Here is a 25,693-nt window from a genome sequence, read left to right as displayed (position 1 = left end):
ACCTTTGTTGGCAAAGTAATGTCTCTGCTTTTCAATATGCTATCAAGGTTGGTCATAACTTTTCTTCCAAGGAGTAAGCGTCTTTTAATAGTTAGACAAAAGAAAAGCAATCAATCCCATTGATCAGTCCTTCAGGGAGGCCTCTGGACAGGTTTAAACAAACACAATTCCTTGGGAATAAAGTCTATTCTCCTCCCTCTTGAGCCAGGAACCCTCAGTTGGAATGCAGGCTGACATCTTCAAGACCACTGTTATACTGGGGAGGAGAATGAGGCAAGAATAAGTTAAAATGCTACCAGATTTTCCTATCACATTTCAATGGGTCTTCTTCTGACTCAACATTCACTTGGTTGCTGTAAACCTCTATTTTCCAGAGTCCCAGTAAACTTGATTCCAATCATTTTCCCCAGTGTTTTCAGTGTTTCTGGAGTACCCCACTCCACCAGTTTCACCAGTATCAGTTCAGTGAGTGACACTTTGAAGTTTACATCATTCTGCTGACATCTTAATTACAGTGGACATTTTTTCTGAAAGGAGTTACAAATCACAAGAAAGATAAAACTAGAAATTTCTCAAGCATCAATGACCTTGTGAAAAATCAATAAAATGATTTATTTTATATATGAAAAGTCAAAATCTCTGTGTACACTTAAATTTCTGCAAATACAAACATAACAATACTGCTCCATAAAAACTTTTATATAAACATTAAAGGAAATATCTACATTACTTTTTCTTTTAGTGCTTCTGAAGCACAGAATGCACAAGTCCACCTGAAGCCTTTCTGGCATCACATGCAAGAACAAATGTCAGGGGTGGAGGTGGCCTCAGGTGTACTTTGTAATGTCTCTAGACAAAATAGAAGACAGTTGGAGGTAGATCATTTGGTGACTCTCCCTGCCCCCTCCCATGGAGAAATAAGTTACCCAAATAGCAGCTTTCTCACTCTTTGATCCAAACTGTCCTGAATATTGCATGGTTTTAAAGGCACAACTAGGAATTGTTGAAAACTTCGTTCAGAACACACACAATTAGCAGTTGGACTCTGAACCCCTCTTCTTTCTAAATGCCATAGTAAGAGCATCAAGTAGTGCTCTACCTGCAGGTGGCCCCTAGTCACTCTGGACATGCCCAGGATGACCAAACTCAAGAGTGAACCCTTATCACTTGTGTGTGTTCACTGAACTTAATCTGCTGGATTAATCATGTCACCTTCCTCAATTGGGAAAAGTAACAATAAAACAACCAGTTAGTACTTTCAAAGAAAACTTAGGGCAAAGCCAGCTTTTACTGCCAGAGAATCAGAAAATGAAAGGTGTCATTGTTTTTTCTTAACCTCTGGAAGCCAGTTCCCTTGACTAAAACATCCTAGGATGTTCAACAATATCCCGCTCTGTCCTACAACACAGAGAACTTGTTCTTTTTTCCTTCGTGGTCTCTGCGGTAACATCATGATCTGCTGTTGATGTGATTAACATTGTTGAGAAGGTGATAGGATTCTATTTTTTCTAGTACCTTCTCAAGGTACTGAATTAAGACTCGTCTTTTGAACCTAAAAAAGAAAGAGGAATTTTATTAACCAAAAGGTCCTTAAAGCACTGTGTAGGGTACCAGGTGGAACTGACAATTTACATGGGAAATAGAAAATGTATCTTCATGTAAAGATGGGGCTTAGCTAATACCAAGAGTACCAACCGAGAGCCCAAGCCCACCTCAGACTGTGCAGAGTCCAGAAAGCTCCCATAGACTTGGGTGAATGAGTTGGACTTGGATAATAGCAATCTAAATGCCTCTGGAGATAGCTGTAACTATGCATGAAGGCCAGGGCTTACAAAAGAAAGGCAGGATCAATCCCTCTGCCTGTCTTACATTGGGTCCTTATGCTCACAAAAACACACAAGTGACTTCCCTGGTTGTCTAGTAGAATCTGCTCTGCAATGCAGGGAACACAGGTTTGATCCCTGGTCCAAGAATTAAGATTCCACATGCCTCGGGGCAGCTAAGCCCACACACCCAAACTACTGAGCCTGTGCTCTAGAGCGCAGGAGCTGCAACTACTGAACCCAGATGCTGCAACTATTGAAGCCTGCACACTCTAGAGCCCGTGCTCTGCAACAAGAGAAGCCTCTGAAATAACAAGCCTGTGGACTGCAACCAGAGAAAGCCTGAGCACAGAAAGAAGACCCAGTGTAACCAAAAATAATTAAATAAATAAAAAACACAATGAAGAGTTCCTCTTCACACCCACCGTGCAGCTTCCTTGATGGTAAATTCAACAAATTGTTTCTTGACTGCAAGAGGTCCTTGTACTCCTTCAAGCAAAGTGAAAATTCTTTCATACTCTGAAGATATTAAAAATATTATTATTGTTAAAAATATGGATGAAAAATAAAATTCAATATTTACACATCTTCAACAATCATCAAGACATCTGCACATATCTGTTAGGGAAACCTGTAAACACTAATCAAATGTGGTCAGCTGAATGATGCCCCACCTCCCAAGTTGTCCATGTCCTAATTCTCAGAAACTGTTAACATATTACCTTATCTTGCAAAAGAGACTTTAGTTTGTAGATGGGATTAAGTTATGGATCTGGAGCTGGGGAGATTATCCAGGTTTATACATGGAGGCCCAATATAATCACAAATATCCTTAGGAAAGGGAGGCAGTAGAGCTAGTCAGGGAGAAAAGATGTAAGGGTGGGGGCAGAGGTTAGAGAGGAGCTACATTGCTCGGCTACATTGCTGGTTTAAGATGGAGGAAGGGGCCATGAACACAGACAGCCTGTGGAGGCTGGAAGAGGTAAGGAAACAGACTCCCCCTGAGCATCCAGAAGGAACACTAGCCTGCCAACACTTTCATGTTAGCCCAGTGAAAAGAATTTCAAATCTCACTTCCACAACTCTAAGATAATTCAGTTTTGAGCTACAAAGTTTGTGATAACTTGTTACAGCAGCAAAAGGAAATTATTACAATAAGTAAGGGGGGACAACCAGAAAGGTGTATTGAGTTGTTTAGGTAAAACAAGAGGAATCATTTTCAATTCTGTGAAAGTCCAATATTTCCTAAAAATGCACCTTAAGAGTTACCCTGAATACTGATACATGTTCTTCTACTACTTACTTCGTCCAAATTTTCGAACTTCCTTCATTAACTGGTGTTTTATATCAGCATTGATTCCTTGTGCCATAGCAGGAGTTATCTGCAATGTACTTGGCACAATTTCCAAAGCAGATGTTACTGCGACTTTTTGATCATCTACAGAGACGCTGCAGTTCTTGGTTTCTCCTATAAGTGCATTACTCCCAGGTTTGTGAATCGGGCCATCTTCCCTGAGACTAGTGAAATCATCAGATAGAGAATCCACTTGGTCGGGTGGGATACCATCTCCTGCCATATTCATAAGCTCTGGTGAAGCAGATTTTGACAAGAAGCCATCAGGTGAGATCTGACCATTTTCCATCTTCTCTTCATGAGCATCGTGAGTGACAGTAACACCTGGAAACCAAAATGAGAAGTTGAGCTGTGGGGTAGGTGTGTCATAGTAACTCCAAAGGGATATTATGGTGCCCCCTCAGTTTTGAGGAAATGGTTTCATAAAGCAAGAGGATGTATCAGATGGAGCTCAAGACCCCTCAAATTGAGCTCAGGAAGGTAATCTCCATGGCACCAAGAATACATATGGAAACAAGACAGAACAACTAATAAACAGTCTCAGATCCCTGGCACTGAGGGCTTAGCTGCAGCTTGTGCTTTACAAGCTGAAAAGCAGCAAGTCTCACTTGATGTCATGGTTTCTGTCATTTACCTATGAAATGCCATGCTCTACTGAGCTTGACACCAGACTACATGTGCCCCCCTCAAACTCCATCCCCTCTTCCTTAAAAGTTCTGAGGAAACAGAGGTGGTGACCACTAGATCTGAAGGCTCTATATGTCCTCCATCACCCCAATTCTCTGCCAGTACAAGATCCTCCTCATTAATCTTTTCTGTCTCAGAAAAGTGAATTTCTTTTTATTCCAGGCCTGACACCTCTCCTCCGTTGACTCATCGTCCTCTGTGCTGGGCACCATGCCAGGAGCTGGGGGCGGCCTCCAACAGCACATAGAGAAACAGTCCCCGCCCTTATGGAATGTCCATGCTCATGGGAAGGCCAGGCAGGAAGTGTACTATGATCCAACAAAATAATTACAGTTCAAATTCGTGTTCGGGGAGAAGTATGCAGGGAGGGGACAGAGAGCAGGAGGGAGAGCCCCAGTGGATAACGAGATTAGGCAGATCCCTTCTGAGCAGGTGTCCTTTGGGCAGAGGCTGGAGGAGGAGAGAGAGCCGGTCTGTGCCCATGCAGAGGACACGTGTTAGGAGAGGATGGTGGGCCCAGGTTGTGCAGAGCTGGTGGACCAGAGTCAGGAGCTTGTATTGTGCTCTGAGTGCTGAGGAAAGGTAATGAGGCATTTTCAGCATGGATGTGGTGTGATCTGATTTCTGTGTTGATATGATCACTCTGGTTGCAGGCCAGAAAATGAGTTAGATGAGGTTGCAAAGTAGAAAAATAAAAAGCTATTGGAGTATCTTGGTGACACGATGGCAGCACAGATCAGAGGAATGGAGAGTAACGGTAGGGTGTGGGATTTATACTTGGCACCATCCAGTGGAGTGGAGGAGGCTGGGCCAGACTGTGCTGGGCTGGAGTGAGGAGAGGAGATGAGCACACAGACAGCACCAGCCTTTACTGACCCAGTGCAGACCCAGCCTTTACTGAGCCCAGTTGCTCCTACTGACTTCTGCAGCAACTCCAAATTGTTGCACCTCCTTCAGCCTTGACTTGACAAAGTCAACAGGCACGTCTTCCAACATTTTTCCATCTTGTGTTAACTACTATGTAAGTAGGGATCTCCCTCCCCTCATATAGATGGAGATCCTTGAAACAAGGTCTTTCCTCTCACAGGGTGCTTTGTACCTACCACATGGATGATTAATAATGGCTTACTTAATGAACAAAAACTGAATACAAAAGAAATGAATATAAAAGAAAATTGTTTAGTGTCTTAGTCCTCTAGGGGCCATAAGGAAGTCACAACCACTACTCTATACCTGTATATACAAGGGTGGGTTTTATGAGGTTTGAATAAGATGGGAACCACGAGGCTGAGGGTGGTCCCTTTCCGCCCACATGGTTAGTTACAGTAGGTGGTGTTTGTGCTTTCCTCAACAGCAGGGACATACTCCGCCTTCTCTTAGATGACAAAGCACTGTTGACTTCTCCAGGACGTTTCACTTTGTTTTGCGGCCCTGCTACAAACTCATCTGCTTCATCGATCATCATTCCCTAGAAAACATCAATGAACATATTCCATTAAAGAGAACACTGCACACACTCTTCACATGCATATATGATCATGCATTATGCCAACAATATAGATGTTAATCATGGGCCAAAGATTTGCCATGCCTCACACAGACTTTTCAGAAAACACTACTCAATTTTAATCCAGTCTAAGTGGAACAAGGAGGAAACTTGTTTTACGATCAAACATAACACAATCATGATTAACCTGAAAGCCTGGGGAATAAGAAACTTTCATCAACCAAAATGGAAATTAACCCACAGTTACCCTTCTGAAGAAGCTACAAACCAGTTTGCATCAACCCTTGGTAAGGAAATCATTCCCTTTTGTGTGATTTAAACACATTCTTAAGAAATATTGATAATCACTATACAGAATGCTGCATGTAAATGGTGACAGATAGGTAGATGGAAAATGTCATTCCCTCAGGAGCAACCTCACAGAGATTCATATATATTCACCTTGCTGCTGGACACAAATGAAGGAGGGGGCTTTTCACCCCTGGGAATAAAAGATGAGAGACAGCAGTATAGAAGGTTAACTAAAAGCTGTTTTCATCCAAGGATAACCCAGGAAGATGCACTCCCATTATTTGAATAAAACCATGATAAATGACTTTTCCAAAGCATTCCCCAAAGCAAAACAGTACAGAAAGAGGAAAACATGTTCACTGAGCATGTACCACATGTCAGGTAATGTTCTAAATGATGTACAGGTACTAACTCAATTCTCCACAGAGCTCTATTAGTTAGATGTCATAGTTATCGCCAGTGCTACCAATGACAAAAACCAAGACATAGAAGATTAAGAACACCAGTTAACTGAGGATTCAGGTAAAGTAGAATACTTTTTGTCCAGTTTTGTTACAGAAGACATTATTGCGTGCTCTGTACCTTTGTAACAATGGTTTCTTCCATGATTGCAGATATAATTCTTATTTGTCTTCACGCTTATATCATCAAGTCAGCATATCTCTCACATATACACACAGAGATATATATACACACACACATGCGTGTGCACACACATCTCATGTTTGTATCTCTTGTAGGACAAGCCAATAAAGCAACATCACTTAGTACTTCATATTTCAAGAAGAACACCTAATAACTGTCTAGATAGAGCACTAAAGATCTGAATAATGTAAACAAAGGAAATAAATGGTGATCTCAATATTGAAGGAATTAGTGTGTGGAGCTGGGAGTAAATATAGACTCTGGAGCTGGAAAGACAGAGGTTCAAATCTTAGCTCTAACTGGCTGTGTCACTCAGGGTGAATCATTTGACCACAATGAGCTCTGATTTCTTCATATTATAGGGCAGACAGTTATACTCATCTGCAGAATGGGTTGTGTGCATTCAATGTTATCATTTAAAACATCAGCTCCTACTATGTATGCAGTAAATGCCAGCTACCATTGTTTAACCAACATACTCTTCCATCAAGAGGCTCCCACTTTCCATTCACAAAGAGCCCTGGATACATATTTTATCTTTTAAACAAACAGAAGTAAGGCCTCTGACTTATATACACCTTGCCAAAAAGGAAGGAGTTATTCCAAGAATATCATGATTTACGCAGACACAGAACTTGGTATCTCACCTTCTTATCTTGTTTAAATGGATTGCCAAAAGTATGTAGTCTTTTTGGTTGATCTGGATCAATCTCTCGAAGTGGAGAAGCCAATGACTTTAGATATTCTTGATAGTTACCCATTTGTGCGACTGGAACACTATGAAGAGAATCTGTAAAATCACCAGAAGACAAACAGATGTTATACACATGTTCTATAGTTGAAGTGTGTGTGGTCCTTCTGAGAGGACATGATCATAGTCTGGTTTAGCATTGTGCATCTCAGCAACCGATAGGCTAAAACCTTAAATCTAGCATGCTAGGATCTAAAATCATCTCTCAAAACCAATACAATATTGTAATGTAATTAACCTCCAATTAAAATAAATAAATTTATTTTAAAAAATAATAAATAATAATAAAATCATCTCTCTTCATCCCATTCATCACTCAGTCTAACATCACCACAGCCTACAAGCTCAAATCCCTAGACCAAGAACAACTCCCTCACTCTTCTTCACAGGTTTGAGAATGGGCTGACATTCCCTATACCACATCCCAACTCAAAACCCAGTATTTTGTGTTTCGAAGAGCCTAGGCTCTCTGGCTTTCTCTTATCATCTAGAGAATCTTGGTTAGTGGGCCATACCCTTTTGGAAAACTTGATTAGATCTACAGGTTTTTCTAAGCCCTCCCCCCAAAAAGATCCTACCCCTCCTCAAAAAAAATACTGACATATAATTTCAGGAGGTTGGCCAGGCTAAGATTTGCTCATTTTAATGGACAAATGACACTGTTTAAAATGAACAAAATGGAATCAAGGGGAATTGTACATCATCATCAATTATCCTCGACAGTATCAGGTTCATTCTTTTCCTATAAATGAGGAATCTGGATTGAACTTATCAGAGCAGGCTAGGTGGTACAGTGTCAGGGTGTACAATTTCTGAATTCTGATCGACCTAGTTTCTGCTGGTTTCCAGCTCACTAGAACTGGGGAAGCTATTAAAACACTCATTCTGAGTTCCAATGTCCATAAAAATGGGCATAAAAACAGTATCTCATGGGGTTGTTTTGAGACTTACAAGAGCTAAAGCATGTGTAGTGTAATATACATGCCAATTAATGCCCACTTCCCCTTAAACCCAAGAACAATAAACTTGTGCTAGTAGATGAAGGGATTTAGAGAAAATAGGTATTATAAATATTAAAGTATTACAAAATAACGTACGCTTTATGCAACAAACACCTTCATGTTAGTCAGATTTGACATTTTATCAACAAAAAGTACTTCTTTGTTCACTTACCTTCATCTTGTCCGACAATAAACTTGTGTGTTTTCAGCAGATTGGATCGCATTCTGGTTAACTGGTCTAAAAGATCTCTACGTGGAATATCATAAGCATTTCTATATGTCTGAGGTTTCAAATCCTATTTGAAATGAAACAATTTCAGTTACTCCTGAGGCTTTTAATATAGAAATGTAATTTCTAATCCTCTTAAAATCTTAGCAAAGAGAGGAATATTCATTACAACTGACTTCAGTACAATTTTGCAGTGGAAAATTCTCCTTTGCTGGCCCTGTTCTGAATTCTACTACATCCACGTAGCTTTAAAGCCATGTGTATATCCTTTTTCAAGTATACCATTTAAGACATCAGATCCTGAGATCTGTGCCTGTGGCAGCCTTGCAGGCCCACTGTTTATAATCTAGATGCCCTCCCCTGGCAGCCATGGAGAGGAGCTGATGGGATGTCCGTCCAGGAAGCAATGGGTGATCCACAAGGGGTACAGTGATCTGAGAACCTCCAGCCACAGTACCTTCAGGATCTGGGGCAGCGCTGGAACAGAGGCCATGCTCTTTCCAGGCTGCCCCCAGCCAGTGACTGAGAATGACGGGGGATGTTCAGGCCTGGCCAGTTCTGCCAATGTGGACCTCCTCTATGGGATCTTGTGGTGCCAGGGTTCCCTGTTGGGCTGGCCAAGACTTTCTACAAGCTATACTGATGCCTGAAGCTCTTCATACCCATTCCTCCTTCCTTTCCCCATTCTCTCACAAATGTTAGTTCAGCAGTGTGATCTGAAGTTTAGCAGACATTTGGTCCACCCCAAGGATCCTTGATATTTGGTCATACTTGGTGCTGTCCCAAATGTTCATAAGACATGTAGTACATACCAAGAGGTCTTTGATACTTGGTTCTGTCCATTTGGCATGAACCAAATATGATCGGACCAGATTTCAAGGGCCTTTTCATGTGGACTACATGTCTTATGGATATTTTGGATAGGACCGAATGTTCTGCAAGGGATCTGAAAGCTCTCCTTGTTTGTTCCCATTCCTTGTCCCCTTTGTATTTTACAGACCTTATTTGCCCCCCACCACCTCCAACAAGCTATTTATGTCGCAATTTACCTTGTTTAAGAGCCCTACTTGGAAGCCGGCAAATTCTTTGGTGTTCAATTCTGTCAGTCTCAGTGCAGTATCCCCAATGATTTCTTTCAATAGTTTTCTAAAGTTTTTATTGTGAGTCACGGAAACACTACCTCCAGAATGGTTTTTCACTTTGATTCCAATTTCCTGGGGAGGTTTCTTCCCCACTGATGCTAGTATTCGTTCTGACTCTAGTTTGGTCTAAAATGAAAGTACATAGTATGTTATAAAAAGAGCTATATTATCACTGTTGTTTTTACTACTTAAGAAAGATGATACTTTAAGAACCCCACTGAACAAATTTAAATTACAAATCACAGAAAAGCAGATAATTAAACATGTTCCTGTGCTTCTCTGTACTACCACAAAGAACAGAGGGGGCTAGAAAGACCAATAATACATTTTTTTCCTCTTCTCTAGTGTCAAAATTATGACTGAATCATGGAAAGAATGAAAACCATGGGTAAGAATTACATTCATAGATATTTAAAATCACATTTTGTTTCTGTAAAATCTAGTCTAAGTCAACATACTCATTTCGAACCCAGTTATAAAAGGTAAAACTCTGCATTTATAAAATTGCACTAGCGCTGACATTCAAATTACATAGATTGGCATTGTATCTGAAAAAACTTATAGTGTTTATTTCTAATATCAGACCACTCACAAAAATGTGATTCTTAATTTAACAAATATTACCAAGTAAATAATTTGTAATAGTACTCAAGTTTATAATTCACAACAAAAAATTCTCTTAATAGATCCTATTATATCATATTGATAAATATTGCTTAAGAGTGTATTATAGCAGTATATTGGGCATATTTTCTGATTTACATACATATGAGATGGTTCAAAGAACACTGGTGACATAGGATTATTAAATTAGTAAGTAAATTAGTAATTAGAGCTAGTATAAATTAGTAATGATCTTTTTTTTTCTAAAAGGTAGAATTCCACCAATGTCCTATAAGCCCAAATTAATTTTGAACTTCTTGTGGTTTGGTCAGAGATATTCATTAATTTTCTTTAATTATTAGAATGAGGTATATTTATTATCTTTTAAAAAATTTAAAAGTCATGAAATAGGGGATAAGAGCAAATGAAGAGTCTGTTTCCACAAAGGGTCCTAAAAGCCCATTTATAAAATTATACAAGCAATGTGTCCCAGAAGGTCCCAGAACTTGCATGAATTTCAAGTCTGTTCACTATTCTTCCTTCTGGCCATACCTTGCTGACACAGCCTTAAAGGCCTACGGCAAACATCAAATAAAAAAATATAAATCAAGAGATCAATCAATAAATAACCAAAACAAAACATTAACACCACCAACAAAAATCTATTAGCAGAAAGGAACGGAGTTAAGGGGATGCTTGGTAGATCAGAAATCTGGGTTAGCTTTACTCTCTTTTGCATGTATAAGCACACTGGACTGGTAGGAGCTGGTAAACTCCAGACTATACTTAAGTTTTTGCCAGTTCCTAGCAAGGTGTGTCAGCATCCCAAACTGCAGAGTCATCTACGTTCTTTGGTGTCAGAAATCTGACACTTATTTACTTACTACTCTCTGTTTTCTAAAGGCTCAGCTTTGAAACATATCCAACTTGAAGTATTATTGTCACTGCAAATGCTACTACTAGTCCCTACCTGGGAATACATTTGTGCATAAGAACAAAGTTAAGCTGCTGCAGTAATTTGTCATATAACATAACACATTTGTATGGCAGTAAAGCTCTAACTCAGTAGTTCTCAAGCATTTTCACCTTGCAAGAATGGGCTAAGTAGAGGTGAGAAGTATGATAAGTAGGGGTGAGTGGAGGATGAGGTACTAATAGAGAGGGGCAGGCAAGGGACAAGGTGAATAATGGTAAATGAGGTGGGGGTGTAAAGGAACAGAGGGAGGGCCTGCCACCCTCCAGTGTGAGGTACACTGGTCTCATCTCCCCCTCTCCAAGAAAAAGCATGCTGATATTTGTTGCCTAAAAATGAATTTCAGGCAAGTCATTTAATCACACCATGCCTCAGTGTGCTGACCTAAAACGGGGGATGCTCTAGCCCAATGTGATTTGAGGAGAAACTACGTTGAGGATAGACAAAATGTGACCCATGAGATAAATCTATTAAGCCTCTGCCCCTCTTAGGCCACAAAGTATCAACCAGCTTGGGGTAAAACAAACTGGCAAGCAAAAGGAGAAATGGCACAGCATCCAATGATACTGACAGACCCTTAACTGCAGTTTAATGGTGAAGCCAGAAGCCATAGAGAATCACATTACTACTAATTCATAAAGTGTAGAAATATATACACATTTAATTTGAAAATTACAATTACACTAAAGAATAAGGAAATGCACTTCTGAGGGCAAAGGATTTTTGTTTGTTTGTTTTTACCAATACTACCTGTTGGCTGAGTTTTTTAAGGTAAGAGATAACACTGTAACTAAGTCCACAATCTAAATTATCTGATATCAGATTTGGAGCTCCCATCATCCTTAGTGCTTTCTTTAATGGCTATAAGGAAACAAAATACACAACAGTAAGAATAGAATAAATCTTAAAATACTCAAAGTTCAGTTATAAGGGGCAAAGGGACATGATTCATTTCTTAGAAGTCAAGGTGCTGCACATAAAACCAAACATGGAACATTAAAAAGTGGCAATGAAAATAGCAGAGAAGTAAGGAGCAGAAAGCAAAAAAATCAGAAGAGAGTGGGATAAGAAGAGCAAGTAACAGCAAATTCAAACAGGTAAATTGCTTTCAGTCTTAATTTCCAAGTCATAAAATCATTTCACATTACATTTAATTGTGCACCCCATTCCTGCCATGGTAAATACTAACACACCCCAATTTCTCCTCCCAGTGACACAAATGGTACCACTTGAGATTCTGCCTTTTCACCTCTAGAAACTTGGCTTACAGTTGACCACATCCACCTCTGAAATTATTTTGATAATCTTGATTTAGATTATACGACCAGTTCAAAATAATTATGAATATTTTTCTCAAATTGTAAAAATCCAAATGACACCAAGTCATTTTTTACTTTTTTGGGATTCCCCTCAATCAGTGCCTCTATTTCATGCTGTGTCTAGGACACATTTAACAAGCAATAAGTAAACATAATGTCGTCAGGTTTTGGTTTTTTTTTTTCAGAGGAAAACCCCATACTTCGAATTTCTAGAGTTAAAAAGGGAGGCTAATATAATACATGAATCCAGTTATATTTTTTCTTAAATTCCAAAATTATAATATCATAAGGTTAATTTTTATAAGAGAAATATAGATGTGTTTTATAACAATAACCATGGCAGTTAAAGGAAATAAAATAAGCAGTTCTCTTTTGTGCCGCCATGACATCTCCAAGCTCTTAGGCATAATTTGAAAAGACAATGGCGACTCAAATTTATAAATTAAAGAAAATCTTATTTCAGGGGTGAAGTTTTTGATTCATTGACATTTTTTGTGACAGGAATCATCATGGATAGAGTTAATACATATATATATATATATATATATATATATAGAAATACATACTAATAAGTAGTATGGAGGCAGAGTTTTTAAGTAGCTGTCAAAAGCCTGTCGCCACTTCAGATTTGGCTTAAGCTTGTGAACTTTAAACAAGTCATCTGCAAGAGAAAATCCAAGAAAATATTACATTATTCCAGTCCTAAATTTCAAGATCTAAATCAAGAAACACACATCTATTATACCATTCTCTAGAAATTTCTAGTTTCAATTACATTAGATGAATATTTCATTCGAGTTTATTTGATTTGGGGGGGGACTGTGTACCAAAATTATATATAGTAGTTTTCTAGAAAATGAGATAAATTCTCAGGTTACATATTTATCTTTCATCTGTGAAGCCACATAGCATAATATTAAAACACTGACTCTGACCTATGTGAAATATTTCTCTGACCTCTTGTTTAGTTGCCAAGTCGTGTCTGATTCTTTTGCAGCCCCATGGACTGTAGCCCTCCATGCTTCTCTGTTCAGGAGTTTCCCAGGCAAAAATACTGGAGTGGGTTGCCATGTGCTCCTCCAGGGGATCTTTCCAACCCAGGGATCAAACCTGCGTCTCATGCACTGGCAGGCAGAGTATCACTGAGCCATGAGGGAAGCCCTTCTGGCCTCTCATGTATTGGTAATTCTAGTGTAGTAATTTTCACCTAAGGATGAATCCATGGTCACTGGTTGCTAGCATATTTCTTTATTTTTTAAAAATAGAGAATGTTAAAACAACAACAACAAAACAAACTCATAGACACAGAGAATAGATTGGTGGTTGCCTGAAGTGAGGGGTGGAGGGGTTGAAATGCTTGAAGGGGTTTAAATACAGACTTTTGGTTATAAGAGAAATAGGTCATGGGGATGTAATGTACAGCATGATTATAGTTAACTACACTGTATTGCATGTTTGAAAGTTACTAAGAGAGTTAATTGGAGAAGGCAATGGCACCCCACTCCAGTACTCTTGCCTGGAAAATCCCATGGACGGAGGAGCCTGGTAGGCTGCAGTCCATGGGGTCGCTAAGAGTCGGACATGACTGAGCAACTTCACTTTCCCTTTTCACTTTCATGCATTGGAGAAGGAAATGGCAACCCACTCCAGTGTTCTTGCCTGGAGAATCCCAGGGATGGGGGAGCCTGGTGGGCTGCTGTCTATGGGGTCGCACAGAGTTGGACACAACTGAAGCGACTTAGCAGCAGCAGCAGCAAGAGAGTAAATCTTAATTTTTTCATCACAAGAGAAAAATTGGGACTATGTACAGTGACAGATATTAACTAGATTTATTGTGATGATCATTTTGCAATATATACAAATATTGCATCATTATGTTGCACACCTGAAGCTAATAGAATGTCAATTATACCTCAATAAATATGGTTCTTGAATATCATGTGCATTATTAATAGAACTAAAGATATTCTTTAAATAAGCAGATATTCCCTATATTTTCACACTCAAATTTAATTATTTAAATAATTTAAATGCATTCTGTACACTACATGAAAAATTCCCAAAATGTCTCATTATTTCCTTCCAAGGGTAAGAAATTTTTAATATAATAATTCAAAGTTGATATCCCAGACATCAACAAACATGAACCTGCTACACTTATTATAAATAAATAGCAAAGATATTATAAATTCATTCTCTATATTGTTTCTTCAGGTCTAATTGGCTTTTATCCAAAAAACAAATGCTTTACTTCTAGGAACAAAACCATCTCTGTGCTGTATGCATAATTTCTCTACAAATAGGGGTATTCTTTGAAATTATGAATTACACTAGTTAAGAAAGGCAACTACATATTTTCTTCCTTTTACTGCTATAATAAATTATTCACTCCTGCTGAAGCTAATTTAAATGAATTTACAAAACGTAGGTCTTTTCTTCTTTTGGTACAGGGTAGAAAGAACAAAGGGAAAAAGATCTGAAGAGATTTCTGGCTCATTGCACCATGCAGGTCCTTAAAGACCATTCATATCTTAAAGAAAGAAATGATAGACAGTGGAAATATCTTGGAAACTGATAAATTTAAATACCACCAGACTGAAGAGACATTTAGATATAAATAGATTCGATAATGAGAGTCAATAATAGTCTTAATATTTCTAACAATGCCAATTGCAATGATTCTACCCAGGAGCTAATTTAGTCTAGTTATTTCTTGTTGGATTTACTTTTTAATGGGGGTGAGAGGAAGAAAATCTTCCACTGACTAGATTAAGGGTAGACAGCAGTTAGGGTGACACTGCTTTAGCGACCCCATGGACTGCAGCCCACCAGGCTCCTCCGTCATGGAATTTTCCAGGCAACAGTACTGGAGTGGGGTGCCATCGCCTTCTCCAGAGGATCTTCTTCCCAACCCAGGGATCAAACCCGGTTCTCCCGCACTGCAGGCAGACGCTTTACCATCTGAGCCACCAGGGAAGCTTACACCGCTTTCGTCACTATCTTTGCTGCTCAGAAAATGATTTCCATGGTATTAGATTTCCATTCCCATGGAGTCTGAAGAGTGGTAAAGATACCATGAACAATTATCCCATCCACATTTGAAAGATGAGGAGGTGAGAGTGTGGAGTGAGAGTAAAACGACACTGTCAACACCTCAAAAACTACAGATATTTTCTCCTCCAGTTCCTTTCTCCCCATTTCCTGCTTCAAAAAGGTGGAGTTTGAGTCCAAGCTCAGACACATGCTATGTACTTAGCTCAGTGAGCTTCAGGAAATCACTTCATCATTTTGTGCCTATATTTCATCCATAAAATGAGTTTAATGATCATTGCCTTACCCCATAGGATTGTTCTGAGTAACTAGATTATGGATGTGAAAACAATATACAAAATTTATAAATAGCATAAACAAAAGCATTGGATATATAGTGATGAATAAATATCAAATTATCCTTTTTCAATTATTCTCTTTTCCTCTTCCTGATAATAACTGGTCTTAAGATGGAGATGAGCTTTATTCTTTACACAAGTCCCCAGTTCTTAATTTTTTCAAAATAAGTGACTGAATGTGGCATATTAAAGAAGAGGACAAAAAGACAAGTTGCTACAAATGCTTTAGTCAATGACCTTCAATAGAAAAAAAAATTCCTAATTTCCCAATTGAGAGAGAATCTCTCCATCTGTGATAATCTGGTTACCACCCTACTGACATGATTCTTATGGTAGCTCATTGATCCAATTAAGCCTCACCCAGGTACATTTTGGTGCTTAAATAATTAAATTTTTCTTAACTACTTTTGATGAAAATCTTTCATTAATAAACAGGGGTCACTTTTATGGACAGTTATTGTACTCTGCAGTACCATAGGGATGTTCCAGACATCAAAGTGTACATGACTTAAATCCACAACTTTTTACTAAATGCCCTGGTGATGGAATCCCAGTTGAGCTATTTCAAATCCTAAAAGAAAGTGCTGTGCTCAATATGTCAGCAAATTTGGAAAACTCAGCAGTGGCCACAGACTGGAAAAGGTCAGTTTTCATTCCAACCCCAAAGAAAGGCAATGCCAAAGAATGCTCAAACTACTGCACAATTGCACTCATCTCACACGCTAGTAAAGTAATGCTCAAAATTCTCCAAGCCAGGCTTCAGCAATACATGAACCGTGACCTTCCAGATGTTCAAGCTGGTTTTAGAAAAGGCAGAGGAACCACAGATCAAATTGCCAACATCCGCTGGATCATGGAAAAAGGAAGAGAGTTCCAGAAGAACATCTATTTCTGCTTTATTGACTATGCCAAAGCCTTTGACTGTGCGGATCACAATAAACTGTGGAAAATTCTGAACGAGATGGGAATACCAGACCACCTGACCTGCCTCCTGAGAAATCTGTATGCAGGTCAGGAAGCAACAGTTAGAACTGGACATGGAACAATAGACTGGTTCCAAATAGGAAAAGGAGTACGTCAAGGCTGTATACTGTCACCCTGATTATTTAACTTATATGCAGAGTACCTCATGAGAAACACTGGGCTGGAGGAAGCACAAGTTGGAATCAAGATTGCCAGGAGAAATATCAATAACCTCAGATATGCAGATGACACCACCCTTATGGCAGAAAGTGAAGAAGAACTAAAGAGCCTCTTGATAAAAGTGAAAGAGGAGAGTGAAAAAATTGGCTTAAAGCTCAACATTCACAAAGCGAAGATCATGGCATCTGGTCCCATCACTTCATGGGAAATAGATGGGGAAACAGTGGAAACAGTGGCTGACTTTATTTTTGGAGGCTCCAAAATCACTGCAGTTGGTGACTGCAGCCATGAAATTAAAAGACGCTTACTCCTTGGAAGGAAAGTTATGACCAACCTAGATAGTATATTCAAAAGCAGAGACATTACTTTGCCAACAAAGGTCCGTCTTGTCAAGGCTGTGGTTTTTCCAATAGTCATGTATGGATGTGAGAGTTGGACTATAAAGAAAGCTGAGCTCCAAAGATGCTTTGGAACTGTGGTGTTGGAGAAGACTCTTGAGAGTGCATTGGACTGCAAGGAGATCCAACCAGTCCATCCTAAAGGAGATCAGTCCTGGGTGTTCTTTGGAAGGACTGATGCTAAAGCTGAAACTCCAATACTTTGGCCACCTGATGCAGAGTTGACTCATTGGAAAAGACCCTGATGCTGGGAAAGATTGTGGGCAGGAGGAGAAGGGGATGACAGAGGATGAGATGGCTGGATGGCATCACCGACTCAATGGACATGAGTTTGAGTAAACTCTGGGAGTTGGTGATGGACAGGGAGGCCTGGCATGCTGCAGTTCATGGGGTTGCAAAAAGTCAGACATGACTGTGCGACTGAACTGAACTGAACTGCCTACTAAAGCTACAAAACTGTCCTATATCTTTATATTGTATCTTTATATTATATCCTTACATATAATTAGAATATATAATTATATTATATGGACTATCAGGGCCTTCAAGAGCTACTAAGATAACATAGATATTAATAATGAGAACAGTATTATTAATCAAACAATAATGACTGAAAGCATTATTGAACACTTACTTTTTGCCAGGTGAGTTTGATGCAATTTAACTGTATTAAGGGCTTCCCTGGTGGCTCAGACAGTAAAGAATCTGCCTGCAATGTGGGACACATGAGTTCGATCCCTGGGTCAGGAAGGTCCCCTGGAGAAGGGAATGGCTACCCACTCTGGTGTTCTTGCCTGGAGAATTCCATGGACGGAGGAGCCTTGGCGGGCTATAGTCCATGGGATCACAGAGAGTCAGACATGACTGAGCGACTAACACAATTCATTTAACCCCAATGAAATCCCTTTCAGGTAGGTACTATTATTATCCCCACTTTACAGATGAAATAGTTGAGGCACAGAGAGGTTAAGTATCTTATCCAGGGTTATGAAGCTAACAAACAGCAGAGCCAGGATTCATTATCAGGGCAGCTATATCCTACAGTTCAGACTCCAAATCTCTATGGAAACCACACAACCCAGAAAGTGAAGTAATGGCATAAGTATGGGTGGAAACTATTGCGGAACCTCAACATGAAGCCCAAGTTAGGGATTCAAGGGCACAAGGACCTCAGCCTCAAAGGGTGTAAAAAACCCTATGCTCCTTGGAAGACACGGGTTATAGAAAAGCCTAGAAATGGATATTTGAAGCCAAAGAGAAAAATACGAACTGAGTCAAGGATGAGGTGAACCTCAAATGGATGTGTGGGATCAGGGAAGGGGAAGAAATCAAAGATGCCTCTGGGGTTTCTGGTTTGGAATGTTTGCAAAGGAATAATGATGGTCTAGGCAGGGTTGGATACAGCCCTCCCCCAAATGATCAGATAGACGATTTGCAAATTTTTTTTCCATTTCATAGGTTTCCTTTTGCTCTCTACTATATCCTTTGATCCACAAAAGTCTTTAAGTTTGATGTAGTCTCATGTATTTATTTTCGCTTCTGTTGTCTGCGCTTTTGTTGTCTCTTTTTTATCATTCTTATAATTGCATGTGAATCCACAATTATCTCAAAATAAAAAGTGTACTTAAAAAACAGAAAAATAATATTCTTAACAGTTTAAGTGAAGATTAGCTAGTTTGATCCTTCATTTTATAGCTGTGAAAACCAGAGGTCATAAAGGTATATTTAATAAGACAGGGTAAATAACCCCACAAAACACTTTTTATTGGTAGCATTATTAATCTCAAAGACATAATCTATATTTTATATAAGTGACAATCACCTCTTAGAGGATATTTTTAGAGTAGACAAAGAAATAAAGTAAATAGGCTAGCCAAAACTATCATTTATGATGACCCACTCTTAATCTTCTTCATTTGCAACATTTAAAAGAACTGCTTTATCAGGACATTTGATACATAGACTATTTATAGCACTAAAAATCTTATGCTTTTAATGACTATATTAAAACCAGTAAAGGTTTGATCCTTTTTGCAAAAATTAAGAAACCTCAGCAGCTAAAAATGTTCGTAACTTTACAAGGAGAAGGATACCATGTGGTACTATATTACTCTAAACAGACGTGGCTCCTTAAACGAGAAAAAAAAAATCTCCATACACATTTTCAGTGATATCTGAGTAACAGCTTCTGAAGTTGTTCCTTTTAGAATTTTGCCATGGAAACCACAGCTTCTACAACTGCAGTTACTGCAGAAGTCACTCTTGTATCTATTACTTTAACTTGCTACCTTGCTTAAAACAGACGTCTCAAGAGCATTTCATATTCTTTTGTAGAGGAACTAACTGCAATCCAGTAACGCCATGGAAGCCCTATTTTCTGAAAAAAACCATCAGATTCTTGAAGTGTCAACCACAATCCATTTTGGGGGTGCCCAAACTAGTTTACCAAAAGCCAAGTGCACTTAAAACCAGAGAAAAGTGGGAATTCCCTGGCCGTCCAGTGGTTAGGACTCTGTACTTCCAATGCAGGGGCCACAGGTTTGATCTTGCATGCCTTGTGGCATAGCCAAAAATAAAATAAATGTAAATAAGTGAAACAATAAGAAAACAAGGAAGTGTGTACACACACATATTTAAAAAAAAAAAAAAGAAGAGGGGTGACGACACTGGAGCTTGCAAACCAAAGAGCAGCATAAGAATCACACCCCCACTCCCCGGAGGAGGGCATGGCAACCCACTCCAGTATTCTTGCCTGGAGAATCCCATGGACAGAGGAACCTGGAGGGCTACAGTCCATGGGGTCACAAAGAGTCGGACACGACTGAGTGACTAATACTTCCACTTTCCCAGGTGAAGAGTCTTTTCTGTCTGATGCAAAAATGACCAAAGGAAAATGAACACAACAGAAAGCAGGATGCCAATTCTATCTTTTTGAATCAGTTTTTAGACTTTTATATATCCTGACACCCATTACTCTTTGGATACATTTAAAATGCTTAGTTCATCATCAACTTTTCATTTTTGCTGTATTTTAAAGATGACTAAGGGCTTCCCTGGTGGCTCAGTGGTAAAGAATCTGCCTGCAATGCAGGAAACATTCAATCCCTGGGCAGGGAAGATCCCCTGGAGAAGGGAATGGCAACCCACTCCAGTATTCTTGCCTGGGAAATTCCATGGACAGAGGAGACAGGTTATAGTCCGTAGGGTCACAAAGAGTCAAACCCAACTTAGTAACTAAACTACCACCACACTGAAAAGATGACTGAATGGCACATACTTGACTTACCTAAAAGAGGGAGTAAAACTGGGTAGTTGTACGGCATCACAAAGAGGTTTACACACGTTAAAGTCGTACTGGCTTTTAAATAACCAAATGGATATCCAAGTTCATTGTATTTTCCACTGCTAGTAACAAATACCTGAGAAGATCATGAAGTTATGTACAGTTATGACAATAAGGATTTTATGTCAAACCAAACACAGCAATATGCTATACCAGCATCTCTGGCACAACTGTAATTTAAAAACGGGAATACTGCTTTCTCTATATTTATGTCAAAAAATAGAACGTTCAGATTGCAATTCTTTTATAAATTGTGTTAGGAAATGAAATAACCATTCGGAGACCACAGGCTGCAGCAACAATACCCCAATATTTACTTACTTAGCAGAATGGAAAATTAGGCTGAAATACCACTAAGTGATACCAGCCATTAAAACAAATTGACTTCTCAAAAGAATAAGTGGTGACCAGAGTGGAGACTGTTGGGAAAATGGAGCATGGCCCCATGCCTAAAGCATGCAATTACAGAAACAAAGCCCATTTAAAGGAGTATGCTAACACTCCTTATGTGAACTACTATTAAGTTTTGCTCTACTTCCCTTTGATGCCCCATTTCCCTACCCATTTATTCATTTTTCATCCAATAAATATTTTTTGAGGAGTCTATTACAAGCCAGGCACTGGTGCTAATTATTTTGAGACAATTATATTGAGCAAGGAGATGCTTTGGTTCAATCTGGAAGGCATTTTCTCTTGTAAATAATCCTGGTGGAACAAACATTCAATAAAAATGAGAACATTAATCTTTATTCCACATGACTAGGCATCTTATTCCTTATTCCTGATTTGATATATATGATATTGTCAGGTCCCATTCACCTGAGATGCTACTCTGGAGTCCTCTAGCTATCATGATTTCTCTGTGTTCCACGTTCACTGTTTGGCCAAATCAGAACATTAGTATATAATTTTATGGACCTAGACCTTTACCTTTTCTAACATCCTTCAGCAGGATATTTAAGACAGAAGTCAAACCCTAATGGTGAACAGAACCCACTCACTTTGCTAATTCTTGTTCAACCGGCAACATCACCTACCAGTTCACTGAATTCTTTTTATACTTAGCTGTAGCTCAAAATAAATCTTTCCTATGTAATGGATGCCTCCACAAAACAATGGATTGTGTTAAAACATGATTCATCTACTAGATTTCCTCTCTTAATTTGAACCTTAATAGAAACAGACAATTGCAATAAAACATGTTGGACCCGGGCTTCCCTGGTAGCTCAGCCAGTAAAGAATCTGCCTGCAATACAGGAGAACTGGGTTCCAACCCTGGGTTGGGAAGATCCCCTGGAGAAGGGAAAGGCTACCCACTCCAGTATTCTGGCCTGGAGAATTCCATGGACTGTACAGTCCATGGGGTCACAAAGAGTTGGACACGACTGAGTGACTTTCACACACATTGGATTTCCTCCTGTTTCCTAAGTGTGTATAATAGAAAGGGGGAAATCATCATAAAGGATAAAAAAGTTACAGCCAGCAAGGATCATACCTATAACTCTTCTGCAAGGAGAAGCACTGTTTTTCTGTTCCTTGCTCACTCTCTTTCTGTCTTTATTCCCCCCCCCCCCCCCCCCCTCATATCTTCCTTCCTTCCCATAAGCCTATTGAGTTTTTCTAAATTCTTTATCACCTGCAGATTCACAGAATTTGGGGGTTCAAAGGGATCATTAGAGATCATCTAGTCTACAGAAAGTGTCTGGTCCAAAAACCACATAGTTGGTGGGAAAGCTAGGGTTAGAATCCAGTTTCCATTATGACTTTACAAAATTTCCTGGCTCCTGGTTCATCTTATTCTTTTTCATTCCCACTAATTCATCACATTAAACTACTCTAAACCAAAGTAACATAAGATGCAAGAGAAAGACGTATGGCACATTTAACGGGTGCTGCAAAGATCAAGGACAGGATTTCTTAAGTTCCTTTGGAGAAGATTCACAAGGAAGATGCTATATAGAATAAAGGGTTTATTTGGGGGGAAAACTGTAATTTGTAATTTTATATGCTTGTATTCCAAAATGTTTTTCAATTCATAAATTCAAGCTTTTACCTTGATTTTAACTTAGTATGCTCTCATCCCTATATCTACATTTCTAGCACATTTTGGTGTATTTTATTGAAATATAAACATACATTCAAAAATGCATGAATTATAAGCATATATTCAATGAATGTTCAAAAAATGCACGTATATGTGTCATCAGCACCTGGATCAAGAAATAGAACCTGACCAGAAAACCCTTCGTGTCTTTTTCTGGTCACCATTCTGTACCCCCAAGAGAAATCACTCTCCTGACTTTTAACAAAATAAAAGGCAATCTTACATCTTTTTGAACTATATAAAGTTGAATCATATGATATGTGATCTTTTATGTCTGGCTTATTTCGCTCAGTATTATATTTATGAGATCACTCTGTTTCTTGCACTTTTACATCCTTACTTTACACCTGTTCCTTTTTTTTCTACCCAGTTTTAGCATTTTTGTAGAATTTAAGTAGTTTGAAGACAACTAGTAGCAATGATTTCACATTTTAGGTTGAAACAGATGGTGGTCTCAAAGTGTCCCTTGCATAAGTAAAACGTAACAATTACTGATTGCTGTAGTTTAGAAATAGAACAAACATTCTTACAGTGTAGGACTTCCTTATTATATTCAAATAAAATAGCTGTGATTACCACATATGGATTTTCACAAATTAAAATCCAAAGGTGAGTCTGTTAACAAGTAAGCAAGCCCTCCTGGCTGAAGTATACCTCTTCGAAGAGTCAGTGTCGTACATCTGCCTATGCATCTCCTTCATCCAAGGAAAATCCATACCACACACACCAATGTGGTTTGTACTACAAGAAGAGTTTGATTACATAATACTAATACATAAAGTAATTTCAGGTTTATGTTTTTGTTTTGTTTTGTTTGTCAAAAATGTCTTGTACTGGGAATTCCCTGGCAGTCCAGTGGTTAGGGCTCTACATTTTTACTGCAGAGGGTGCAAGTTTGATCCCTGGTTGGAGAACTAAGATCCTGCAAGCCATGTGGTTTGACCAAAAAGACAAAACAAAAAAAACCTTTGTCCAGTCTGTCAAGTTCACAATAAGGACTGAGAACATTGCTTCATCTGCAGAAGCCATAGCTGAATAGAATTACATCCTTTAGGTTAGGAATTCTTAACCTGGGGTCCCTGGATAGGCTTCAGGGGAGTCCCCCAAACCCTCAAATGCGTAGGTTTCATCAGGTTCCTTAGATGGCAATGTATGGTAGGCTAGTGATTCACATCAGCCTGAAGTTATTTGCTTAGCCGTGTTGCTTACTTGATAGCATTTGTGAGAAACATTAATAGACTTAGCCCAACTATTCCCAGATTAACCTTTGAAAGTTCTTTAAACAAGTCCCAGATCTCCGAGTGGTTCCAGACATTTGGCTAACAACAAAGGGGAAGTACCTGCCAGCAAGTATGGGGAGACTTTCGTTCCAGGATGTACTGAGTTAAGGGTGAAGGTTCAAGCTCATATTTGTCAAAGGGAAGTTTGTCTATTACCATTGGCTCACAATCTATACAGGAGAACCTCACAATAGGATGAGATGTTCGTGGAGGCTAAAAAACAAGAGGGGAAAATACAATCTGTTATCAAGACAGTTGATATATCTGACAACTCTGAAATTCTTTTTAAGTCCTTGTTGGTCATTCATTTTTTAAAAAAAATTAATTGAAGGATAATTGCTTTACAGAATTTTGTGGTTTTCTGTCATACCAACAAGAATCAGCCATAGTTACATGCAAGTCTTTTATGTTTTGTTAAACCATCACTGAGATATAGATGGGCTGTTTTGAGAAAGATGGCTCTTGAGCTAAGTGTCATCAATTGCAGAGGGGACTCAGATTCTTTCGCTCTACCATCTGCTTGGCATTGGGAAGAAGAAAGGTAAATTATAACACTCATAACTACAGTTTTAGGCAAGTAAAAAAGAAAACTGCCTTGAATATTAAGAACCTGGAAATTCAGATCCACTTTGTGACATTCAAGGACTATCTTCCCTTCACTACTTTGTACTGTAAGGTTTCAGATAAGTCAGAAACTGCTAGGGAAGAGGAAATCCATGAAGCTTTCTAATGAGGTAATGACAGAGCTGGAGCCACTAACAAGCAAGATGAACAATTATAAAGGAATGAAAAAGGCAAGATAGAGACTGAAAATGAGCCCGTCACAACTCCAGGGCCTGGCTGAAATTTTCTTTGCAGCTGAATTTTTATAGCATTTCTCACACCCAAACACTTCCTGAACAGCTAGAGATGGGGATGCTCTTGGGTGGGCTGAAAGGGCCGTGTACCTGGGGTACCAGAGCAGATTGATGGAGCAGTCATTTTATTAACGGGTTTAGCTTGTGGGGATGGAGAGCACCAGTGAGAGAAATGTTGGCAGCAAGGGCAGATGGAGAGACAAAGAGATAGGACAATCACAGGGTCAAGAGTGAGACATGGCTCTGCGCACTCTTGCTCAGAGATCTGCAAGGCTGATGTGAATATGATAAAACATCTTCTTTTCTTTATAAAAGGGAAAAACATGCTAATTTGCCTTTATGATTTACAAACCTACAAGAGGTTTTGGGGACTGAGAAAAATAGCCTTCCAATGTGCTTTTAAAGCTGGAGGATGGGACTACCCCTGGTGGTCGAGTGGTTGGGTCTCTTCACTTCCAATGTGGAGGCCATGGGTTCGGTCCCTCATTGGGGAACTAGGATCCCACATGCCCTGTCATGTGGCCAAAATTTAAAAAGAAAGAAAGAAAAAAAAAAACCTGGAGGAATAGTAACACGAGCTAGGTGAGTTATCTGGAATTTCCTCAATTCTGTTTTTTCCCCTGATTTTAATTTTAATTAAACTTGTGAAATATTTCTGACTTATTAGATTGAAATCTAAAAAAGACATGAGTGAAACCCTGTCACCAGCAATAATGATGCAGATTTGTAACTAAAACATTCACTCTGGGGTTTGAAGGAGCTGAGAGTAACTGGGCTCTGAGGTTTGACAAGCATGCCCCCTCAGTGTCCTGAGGGACAGATGAGGAAATGGAGCCTCACCCACTGCAGTGACT

At 39.1% G+C, this 25,693-nt stretch overlaps 1 protein-coding gene across 4 annotated transcripts in view; it reads right to left on the bottom strand.

Annotated features, from left to right (window-relative positions):
* Positions 1-583: 583 nt before the first annotated feature.
* LOC120882285 (integrator complex subunit 6-like) overlaps positions 584-25,693 on the bottom strand; it is a 56,271-nt gene continuing 31,161 nt past the window's right edge. The window contains exons 8-18 of one of the 4 annotated variants that reach the window (XM_040266217.1): positions 24,043-24,195; positions 20,542-20,674; positions 12,892-12,986; positions 11,757-11,867; positions 9,338-9,556; positions 8,232-8,355; positions 6,955-7,097; positions 5,098-5,332; positions 3,127-3,501; positions 2,249-2,342; positions 584-1,552 (exon numbers count right to left, since the gene is read on the bottom strand). In XM_040266217.1, coding sequence (XP_040122151.1) covers positions 1,450-1,552; positions 2,249-2,342; positions 3,127-3,501; positions 5,098-5,332; positions 6,955-7,097; positions 8,232-8,355; positions 9,338-9,556; positions 11,757-11,867; positions 12,892-12,986; positions 20,542-20,674; positions 24,043-24,195 — 1,785 coding nt within the window. In that variant the 3' untranslated portion in view covers positions 584-1,449. The remainder of the gene's footprint in view (positions 1,553-2,248; positions 2,343-3,126; positions 3,502-5,097; positions 5,333-6,954; positions 7,098-8,231; positions 8,356-9,337; positions 9,557-11,756; positions 11,868-12,891; positions 12,987-20,541; positions 20,675-24,042; positions 24,196-25,693) is intronic. The other 3 variants (XM_040266219.1, XM_040266218.1, XM_040266220.1) reach the window with 3 other exon arrangements.

This window comes from Oryx dammah, unplaced genomic scaffold, assembly GCF_014754425.2.
Source record: "Oryx dammah isolate SB20612 unplaced genomic scaffold, SCBI_Odam_1.1 HiC_scaffold_23, whole genome shotgun sequence".
NCBI lineage: Eukaryota > Metazoa > Chordata > Mammalia > Artiodactyla > Bovidae > Oryx > Oryx dammah.
This window is presented reverse-complemented; position numbering and strand designations above follow the sequence as displayed.